Below are 10,538 nucleotides of genomic sequence, written 5' to 3' on the forward strand. Positions count from 1 at the left end.
TTATGCACGAGTCATAAAACTAGTTAGGTATTATTTTCTAAGGATACTTTAATTATTTCAACTCTTTATTATTATTATCTCTATTATATAAGTTAAGGGGGGAGGAAGATGTTTTCCTCTCATAAAAGTCTAATATACCCTTAATGAAATTAAATTGTCATATAAATCATTTTTTTTCTTCCTACTTGTCATATGTATAGAACAAGTTAATAATGGAATTGAATTTGAAATTTCAATTAAATATTTAATTAAGGAGAATGATTTCCTCTTATTACCTAATACCTACGTGTGAAAAAAATTTATTCAAAAATTAAATTGATAATATAACTTGATTGACACAATTAGAAAAAAAATTAAAACTTGAATTTCATATTAATAATTATACTCATAATATTTTAAAACCTAAATGTTGATTTATCTCTATTATATAAATCAGACTCTTTTTAACAATTGAACCTGATACATAAATTCTTCCACTTTATTTGAGCACAAACTTTCTTCTAATGTACTTCTTCCTCTTGATAATATATTTGAATACTGATGAACAAATAACTAATAAAACCAATGAAACATTGATTTAAGAAAATATAGTAAAAAGTTCACAATAATTATAAATGTATTTTCGAATCAATTTTTTTTATAACATTGATGAATAACTAATTGAGAAAAAAACATTAATAGGACATATACACATAGCGTCCAAAAAATGCTAGTTTTTATTAAAGTTACTAACTTGTATATTTAGATACTTCCTCCGTTCCAAATTAGATGTCACACTTTCTATTTTTTTTGAAGGAAACACTTTCTATTTTAAGAAGTTTCAAAATAAATGTTACACTTTCATTTTGGGTAATAATTTCTCTCTATCTTTCTCCTATCACATGAGGCCCTTTTGTTTTCTTTCTCTATCTCTCTCCTCTCCAAAAATTGTCTAAGAGTCCGTGATTTGAAGAGTGTAACATCTAAAAAGAAAAGGAAGAAGTAAAAGTAATTAAATTTTGTTCCCTCTAGGGTTTCTCCTTGAGAGGATTTTTTCTCTCAAGGGTTTCTCCTTGGGAGGGTTTTTTCCTAGCCTCCGTCGCTAGGTTTTCTTCTTTTTTTTTGAAGGTTTTTTCCTTCATTCTTTCTTCTTTCTCTTTGTTTTTTCATCACTTTTCTTCTTGGTCTCAATTGTGAATCTTTGTAGGGGCTTCCACTGGTGTTCGTACGGTGGTAAGCCCAAACCTTTTTAATTGCTTCTAATAAGTATATCCCATCATTAAGATGGTATTTATTTTAGGATGTTCCATTTCTTTTTTTGTTCGTCTAATGAAGAAGGAAGATCTTAAAATCATTATTCTCTGTAAGGATCTAAAAGACCACGGAAGTATTTTCACCCAAACGACTATGCATCAGCGGAAGTTAAGCCGAATCAGGGCAAACTCACATATTGTATTGCTTCAGATGAAGTTTTTTATTAAGGCTATTTTTTATCAAATCTGCTATGTATCTAGTTCTAATGTGTTATATACCTATGTTGGAATTTTAGATTTTTCAGGAATTGATTGTAAGTGCTGTTTGGCTATCCCTTATGAATGAAAATTATTTTTTATCCTGTTTAAAAAAGAAACGGAAGAAGTATGTGATATTAGCCAAACCTTTTTTTTCAAAAAAATAAAAATAAACATAACCCCCCAAAAAATTTGAAAAGAAATGTCTTGGTGTTTACATCCACATGGCAACTCATTAGAGGATAAAAACTCCCCATGTCAGCCAAACTAAAAAACTTGCGTGGATCTTCCACATGGCAATCACCCATAGGTTACAATAACGTGGACTGCCATTGAAGAACTAACTCTGATTCTACCTCCCCTGCCTTTCTTCCCCCAGAAAACCCAACCAATTTTCCCAGCTCTCCACTAATTTTTTCCAGGAAATCTCAATTCTAACCAACGCTTCATGAAACATCGTCGTAAAAATCTTCAAACTTCACATTAACAAACACATCAGTCTCTCTCTTCACTTCCTCAAACACTGATTGATTTCTGCGCCCTAAATCTGAAAATTTGTTGATAAAATAGATTTTCTGGAATGATCAAATTACACCATTTTTATCCTCTTTCAATTGATATGGTCGCTTGGAGGGGATTCGTTTTCACCATTTTTATCCTCAACTTTGTTCTCACTTGCCATCTCTTACTTCTTCAGCCTCTCGTTTCTGCCTCAGGTATTTCGTCTCGGAATTTGTACTACTACTTAATTTGTTAGGGTTTGTTAATTTGAGTGTTGTTTCTTCTGTTATTTGCTCTAATTTTACGTACTGATTGTCAAGTGAAATTGAACTATATGTTTTTGTTGTAATGCTTGAATTGTTAGGTTTGAGTTTCTTGAGTTAAGAGGTTGGTTTTGCTATGGATTATAATCGACATTGTGTCGGTTTGATCTTCGATTGCGATAGAACTTAATGGATGTTTGGGCGTGGATTGAGAGGATGTTTCTAGGTTCTGGACAATAGATTGGTGCCTAGTGGTATATTTTGATGAACTTAAATTGTACTTCTTGCGTATGTCATTCGTGTTAGGTAGACAGGAATTGGTTGGATTAGACAGGAAAGATGAGTGATTAAGTGAATTTCTCGTGTTTGATTCTTATAACTGTAAGAGATTTGATAGGAAAGGTATGAAAGTAATGGGAATGAAGATTTATGAAATTTCTGCTATTTTCCTTCTCCCGATAAACGGAGGAGTTTTAAGTGAGTTTTTCAGAATTATGAGCTTGAGTTTGGTATTGAATGCAATTGACATTGGGTCGGTTTGATTGTCAATTGTGAGTTAGCTTTGCTGAGACTTTGGGCGTCGGAGGAGAGGATTTTGCTTTTGTTTTATTGTTGCTTAAGTTGTGGACAAGAGATTGGTGGTAGCTTCTATGCTTCACAGCTTGAGATGTTGACATGTATTCCGACCCGTTTTGATGGCTGCAAAGAATTAAGTTACATAATTGGTACATCATTAAGATGCACGTCGTGGCAATAGTACATTATTTGCACATCATGTGTGACCAAAATTCTTTTGCCAAAGCGTGCATGTATTCTTCTTGTTAAGCCTTGCCAGCTTTTCCTCGCTATTGCAGATGGCAAATTGTTTTGCGTCAATTTCTTTACCTTACTGCTATTTAGAAACCATATTAGTGTAATGCTCCAATATATGTTACTACAATAAAGCAATAGACAAAACTGTGTCCTTCTTGGCAAAGTTTTACATCTTAAGTTCTTAAAAGCTTTATAATTTCGTCCCAAAGGATTCAAATTTAATGTTCATTATTATCAACAATTTTCATTTCTATATGATATTACAAAGGATAGTTGAATGTTTGTTTAATGTTGACTTTTGAAATAAGGGGGGATTTGTTGTTAAGTGTTGTCTCAAAATTGGCTGCTTGAAATTGGCAGAATTGATCATGTAGTTGTAGATTAGGTTAGAGTTTGTCTGCAAAATGGCTGTATTAGTTGACTCTAGATAGAAGCCATTTTGAGGTAAAGTACGTTTTGCCCGTAGCTATTACGAAAAGGACGTAGCTTGTTGAACACAATAGAGCTTTCATGTGTTCCCTTGCTGCGAGCTTCTTGTTACATCAACTGCTACCCTTTTGCCACCTCTTGATTTACCATTTTCTGAAAGCCTTTAACTAGCAACTACAGAAAGATGGTCACCATGTTGATCAGAGTCTGCCATGTCAATTGAAATGTAGCAGTTGCTTACAGGATGAACGGAGCTTAAGATCTGCAACCTTGCTTATTGCCGGTATTCCTGTTTGCCTTTTCTGTTTCTTTAGCCATTACTATGATATTAATATTCGAGAGACTTTTTGACATCCAATGTTAGATATCTTACTATCCTCAGCTTTGATGATGACCTATTTTCCAGAGGAACCCAAATCTCATGATATGCTGGAATTTTGCTTCTGCAAGAAGTGCCATATGAATATCTTGTTTATTTATCAAATGTAGGTGCTGCGTGCAATCATTTTCTGTGGCCTGTGAATGATGTATTTTGACTGCCAGCATCCTGTATCCAGTTGTGCAATTGTTAACTAAAACTTCGAAACTTGTTCTCCTTTTTTAAATTGTTTTAACCTGATGCACATATCTTTTTTATGCAGAAGAAAATCCTGTAAGAGCAGATGATCTATTGGAAAAGGCTTCTCAAAGTATAAAAGTGAAACACTATAGTGAGGCACTTGAAGATCTTAATGCTGCTATTGAAGCAGATGCAACACTGTCGGAGGCTTATTCACGTCGGGCAAATGTTCTTCGTCAGTTGTGCAGGTGTGTTTATTGCTTATTTTTGAATAATTTGTATGAATTTCATTCTTATTATTTGGTTGTCATAGCAGCTAATTTTGTTGTGTTTTGCATGATTTAGTTTGATATGGTGTTTTGTGGACCACTAGTACAGTTCTTTTGTGTTTATTCTCGTCTTTTACTATGGTTATGCATATAATTGCAGTTGAACCTGTCATCGCTGAAAAAATTGGAGAACATAAAAATCAATTAAACTCGACTTACTACTTATTATCTACAAGTTTTTGTAATTGCTTTCAAAGTTTAGGTCGTTAAATATAGAGTCACGGGCTGTTTGGGCGTATATCTGGGATATTACAGCATACTAGCCCTCTATGTGAGATACTGATTAAGGTGAAATGGTGTTGTTAGTTTGCGAGACAATTATTGTTGTTAGTCAAGAGTATACTGCTCATCTACTATGGAAAATTGCACCGCGAAATTTTAAATAGAAATAATTACTGGGAATCAGGCTCTTATATTTGTTTCATTAGCTAGTATAATGAAGCGGTTAATTGAGATAGAAAACTAAGAGAAGATGAAGAATTGGCACTAATAAAAACTGAAATCTACAGAACTTAAAGATAGGTTCAAGCTTTTGAGAGTTTTGATTCTCTCCCACAACTAAGCAACTTGGACCAAATTAGAGTTTCATGATTATTCTCGTTTAGAAGATAGAAGACAAAGTATCTCTATGCCCTTGAAATCCAGCCATTTCGATTTTGGCCATATAATTTCGGCATGTCAAATTGTCAATACCTTCAATTTGACATACCTTCAGCAAAGGATCTACCCAAGTCTCCTCCAGATCATCACCATTCACCACCGGGATCTTCAATCCCTGTAAAAGCACCCCCCCCCCTCGTGCTTTCTTGTCGCCCCCACTGCTCAAACTTCGTAGAATCAAGATCCTTGCGATGAACTTTTCAAAATTCTACTTGTGGATCCTCACGAATCTAAGGTTCTTCAATGAGTAGCGCCGAGTCAGGTACGTAAACGAGAAATGGGACCGGCTTGGAAGTTGGCAAATCTGAAAACTCTAAAAATGGGTATTACAAGGAAATGACAAAAAATTGAAATAATATTAATATTACAACAGAAAACAAAACCCCAATCCAAAGAAACAGGAACATCAGCAAGATCACGTAACTTAATAACCACAATTCCATAAATGAAGACTCAATAGTCAACAGGCCGAAAGATAGTTATTGAAGAAAAGAAGAAGAAGAATCTGAAAAAATCCAAATCATGAAGGAAGAAAAGGATGGTAACATATCAGGCACTAATAAAACTGAATTCTGAAGCGAGAGAACAGGGTTCAGTGAGTGAGCGAACTAGAGACGTGAGAAAAAAAAAAGAAAAAAGATTTCCCTTGGTGTAAAGTCAGCCACTGATTACTTTTTTCCTTTTTTCTATTTTTTTATTTTAAATAAATTTTGTACAAATAGATTGGGAACGTGCGACTGAGATATCTTTTGTTTCATCGATTATGCTCTTTGAGTTGTAGTTGCCATTAAAATCCAGGACAAAATTGCTCTCAGAATAATTGAGACACAAAAGTAAGAGATGAAGATTATGTTTCTGGATTAATGAACTGATGATTCCAGAAGTTAGAGCTTGATTCAGGCTTTTGAGAGGCTTGATCTTCTCCCACAATTAATTAACTAAAACGAAATTGATCTCTCATAATTCTGTTCATAATTTCCTCTTTATACTCTTCTCTATCCTCTAGCTAATTTTCTACTCTTCCTCAAGGTACCACTAACAAATTTATGAGGTAACCTGTTGTAATTCTCCCTTTAGCCAGTTTATTACAGCTTAAGGATGTGTATTCAATGCATTGCTCTCATAAGCATGTGATTATTATTTAGACATGAGGATTACTCCCCTCCCCCCCCCCCCCCCCTCTCTTCGCGGGCCAATTTTTTTTGTTCTTTTGTAATTAAGATATTTGGACTTTGTTGGGTTATTCCTAATGTGTGTTGTTGCTTAAAATTAAAATGCAGGTATGAAGAATCAGAGATCAATTATAATAAGTATCTGGAACTGAAGCCTGGTAATGCTGCTGTTGAAAAGGAGCTTTCTCAGCTGCATCAGGCTCGAAGTGCTCTGGAAACAGCATCAAGTTTCTTTAGCTCAGGAGATTTTGACAGAGCGTTGGAGTATGTTGACAAACTTGTGCTTGTTTTCTCTCCTGCATGCTCAAAGGTAGCCATTCATCTCCTATTTCTATGACGTATGTCAAATATCAATGTTTTAATGTATATATTTTCCAACATGATAAATAAAGCTACCTGAATGGCATGGCAGGCGAAGATTCTGAAGGTAAAATTGTTGTTGGCATTAAAAGATTATTCAGGTGTCATTGCTGAGGCTGGTTATATTCTCAAAGAAGATGAGAACAACCTTGGTGCATTGCTGGTTAGAGGCCGTGCTTATTACTATTTGGGAGATCATGATGTGGCCATGAGGTTTGTTCAGATACTTATAATAACATAATTGAATTTTTAAAATGAGTTAAAATATCAATATGCCTTTCTTTTTATTTACTCAGACATTACCAAAAAGGACTTCGCCTAGATCCAGAGCATAGTGAACTCAAGAAAGCATATTTTGGATTAAAAAATTTGCTGAAGAAGTCAAAAAGTGTAAGTGGTTTAGAACATTTCCTTGCTTACTGTTCTTTTTATAGTAGTGGTTGAGATCTTGAGGAGGTGTGTGTGGTTTGACAATCATGTTAATTTTTTGGTCAGTTCACTGTGGTTAGTTAACTCATTGCTTTAACAGGCAGAAGAAAATGTAGAGAAAGGTAAATTGCGTCTTGCAGTTGAGGACTATAAAGCAGCTCTTGCTCTAGACCCTGCTCATGTTGCACATAATGTGCATCTTCATCTTGGTTTGTGCAAGGTGTTGGTACAACTGGGTAGAGGGAAAGATGCTTTGAGTAGTTGCACGGATGTCTTAAACATTGATGAAGAGTTTACAGAGGCTTTAGTACAGGTTGGCATCAAGTTGCATTTGATATATAGTGTTATCTTTCTTTGAGCATAAAAATATCTGATGATGTGAGTTTGATCAGCAAATTTTCATGCTTAATTTCTCTGATGAGTTTGATTGCTTTTATCAGCGGGGTGAAGCAAAACTTTTGACAGAAGATTGGGAGGGAGCAGTCGAAGATCTGAAAGCTGCAGCTCAAAAGTCACCCGAGGTTGGTTGCCTTGGACAACTTTGATAGAGTTTGGTTGGTGTTATTGGCTTGACTGTATTCTTTTAACAGTAGAATTGGTGGATCTCTTATTCTCTATGACTTATCGTGCTCGGTCATTCTGAAAATGGTTTTGTGACACTGGTTCTTTAATAGTCCATTTTCTTTCCTTTTGTCTTTTCTCTGTGGCTTTTTTAGTATCTTAATGCATTGCTGGTATGGGGTTTTCACTTTGGACATTGCTGCATTATCCTGCATGATTAAAGAATATCTAGAATGATAGTAGTGAAAAGAAATAGAGAAAAAACACTGAGCCATGGTTTAAGATCTCAGATGAGGTCCTTATCGTAATAACAGTCGCAGATGTTGTTGATGATGTGCTGCTGTCGTGTTCTAATGTTATGGTAGTGGTAACAATGCAGTCACGATCTGTAGATCTGGCTTTGATATAGTACCGTGGACTGCTTATTGTACCTTTTTTTTATGCGTTTATATCGTTTAATATTTGGAGTTTTAAGTCGCAGTTGTAGCCTTGTTACAATTTATATTATACACCTGAGTGTACCATACACGCAAGGCTATAAGAATTGGTATAAGTTTTGTAACCTTATGGAGGTTTGAGTTAGTCCGATTGATATCTTGCTGATTGAGGCAGAAGAATTGGTATCCATGATCTGATTTCTATGCATTTTCTGCAAAAGGTTTGTAAAGCAAACTTATTATTGTGAAGCATGGTCTGAAGCAGTGACAATCTAATAACTTGCCTGCATCTTTTTCCAGTTTTGTCTTCATAGTCTAATAAGTTTTTCCAATGTACAGAACAGAAGCATAAGAGAAGCACTATTGAGAGCTGAGAAAGCATTAAAGTTGAGCAAACGCAAAGACTGGTACAAAATTCTTGGTGTCTCTAAAACTTCATCCATAGCGGAGATAAAACGTGCCTATAAGAAGCTTGCATTGAAATGGCATCCGGATAAGAATACCGATAATAGAGAAGAAGCTGAGAACAAATTCCGTGAAATAGCAGCTGCATACGAGGTTAGGCTTTGCACTCCGTTTGTTTGTTCTCTTAATAAGATTGATTATACAGCGTTCTATACTTCTTGACTATGCTCTTAGACAATTTTTGGAAACAAAATCAGACATCTGCTCTTTAATAGTTCAATGTGGGATAGATTTAATATCTTGGTTTAAAGTTAATCCATAAGTACTATCAGTCTGTGTTACTTCTATTCTTCACTTCACCTCAACTATGTGTTATGCTGTATAGTTTTTAAATTTGACTTATTTTGTGCTTTGGGGACTGTTTATTGCTTTACTTTGAGTTGGTAATCTAGGGTTTAACGTATTTAAATGAATGAATAATGTTAAGGGATAGCATAGAGGATGCGGCAAAAGACCTGGGAGTGATTTCAAATGATTTTTTTTAGTAAGGGGTGGTTTTGAGAGTTTGACCTTCACTTGAAGGTGGGTATATTGTTAAAAGTCCTATAAGCTTAAGTATAGTTAAAGTTAGTCTATAAATAGTACAAAAGTCAGAGTTCCAACCATAGCTTCCATAGGAGATCTCTCAGCTTCTGTGGTCTTGTTTTGTGATTGGCCCATTACGGCTTTTCTTGTTGTGAAACACTGCCTCTTCAACTTTTGCAGTTATCTAATGAAACAGAAATGAAATTATTAGATTCTAGAAGAATTATTGTTCTTTCTTTATGGTTCTCCATGTAATCCTTTTTCTTTGGAGATCTCTTTCAGTTTGGCTATTTTTTATAACCATGGCAAAAGCAAACCTGGGTGGCCTAGAGAAAACCCCAGGTTCTGTCCTTATGAAATATTGTGATGTCCCTAAGGACTATGTCAGATATCTGTATGCTGATTTGTTTTCTTGTCGTCCTGAAGATGCGGCATTTTTGTTATATGCTCCACCCCTTATTGTACAAACCCCTTAATTGAGCTGTTTCTAGACACATTACTTGTCTGCGTCAACTTGATTTTGGCTTTCGCACTTGCAGGTTCTAGGGGACGACGAAAAACGTGCAAGATATGACAGAGGAGAGGATGAAGATGGCATGGGGATGGGCGGTGGAGGTGGAGGCGGTTTTCACGGTGGTGGTTATGGATTTGGTGGATTTGATCCTTTTGGTGGTGGTGGTGGTGGACAGCAGTATACATTTCATTTTGAAGGAGGCTTCCCTGGTGGTGGCGATTTTGGTGGATTTCATTTTTAATGGTCCTTTCCTGCGGGTCTATTCTGCAATCTTGAACTCAGAAGTTAGTTCGACTGTGCAACCTGATTATTATTTTTTCACTAACATCTGATTTGGTATCTATCAAATCCTCAGCCTTCTTTAAAGCCTGCTAAATCGATGGTCGAGAAAATGCTTCATCAAAAACTTGATCCGTGCAGTTTTCACAAGATAATAGGATCCCTTGTTGCCTGTCGCAATGTTATGTACTGTCATTGTAATCTATCTTCTTTGGGTCAGCATCTTATTATAGTTAGTGATGAAGAAAATAAACCGGGGAGAAGCAGGCGCCTTTAGTCTTTAGAGAGGAGGTTTGAGGTTTACCAATGTGTTTGCCATAGATTTTCTTCCCTTTTGGTGACATGAAATTGGTCACCGGCTCTATACTTGTATTGTTAGGTGAGATATGAAATGAAATCCAAATTTTTGTGCTGAGGCCTTCTCTCTGGTGTAACATTAGTTAAGAATTAGATCTAATTGGTTGTTCAGCTTCTTTGTCGAATGTAGGTTTTCGTAATTTATTGAATACGGTGCTACTCGGAGGATTTTGTTACAGACATCCATGACAGCTGAATGGTATGTTGTGGCAAAACTTTGATGAATAATGAGTTTAATATGATTCCAATAGAAATTGATAAATATTGCAATTTGCACATAAAATAATTTTGCAAATTAATATGCAGGATTCTGTTAAATTTATTGCTATGGCCTATGTGTAATTACAAAAAAACCCAAATTCCAATGATTATGGTGAAAGTATTTTAGACTTAAG

General features: G+C 35.3%; 1 protein-coding gene across 1 annotated transcript; it reads left to right on the plus strand.

Moving 5' to 3' along the window:
• The first annotated feature begins 1,829 nt into the window (after nucleotides 1-1,829).
• Nucleotides 1,830-10,208, plus strand: LOC104898706 (dnaJ protein P58IPK homolog). The gene is made up of 9 exons (XM_010685810.4): nucleotides 1,830-2,206; nucleotides 4,138-4,303; nucleotides 6,325-6,526; nucleotides 6,629-6,789; nucleotides 6,873-6,966; nucleotides 7,106-7,318; nucleotides 7,446-7,526; nucleotides 8,343-8,561; nucleotides 9,533-10,208. Exons 1-9 carry the CDS (start codon nucleotides 2,071-2,073, stop codon nucleotides 9,746-9,748), a joined length of 1,488 nt encoding a protein of 495 aa, XP_010684112.1. The 5' UTR covers nucleotides 1,830-2,070; the 3' UTR covers nucleotides 9,749-10,208.
• The last annotated feature ends 330 nt before the right edge of the window (nucleotides 10,209-10,538 follow it).

Source organism: Beta vulgaris, chromosome 7, assembly GCF_026745355.1.
Source record: "Beta vulgaris subsp. vulgaris cultivar EL10 chromosome 7, EL10.2, whole genome shotgun sequence".
NCBI lineage: Eukaryota > Viridiplantae > Streptophyta > Magnoliopsida > Caryophyllales > Amaranthaceae > Beta > Beta vulgaris.

Bases quoted from the DNA above. Each gene is read 5' to 3' on its own strand.
- LOC104898706 (XM_010685810.4), top strand. From the start codon at position 2,071: ATGATCAAATTACACCATTTTTATCCTCTTTCAATTGATATGGTCGCT. The intron at 2,207-4,137 runs GTATTTCGTCTC...TTTTTTATGCAG, and splicing joins GCCTCTCGTTTCTGCCTCAG to AAGAAAATCCTGTAAGAGCA. The intron at 4,304-6,324 runs GTGTGTTTATTG...ATTAAAATGCAG, and splicing joins GTTCTTCGTCAGTTGTGCAG to GTATGAAGAATCAGAGATCA.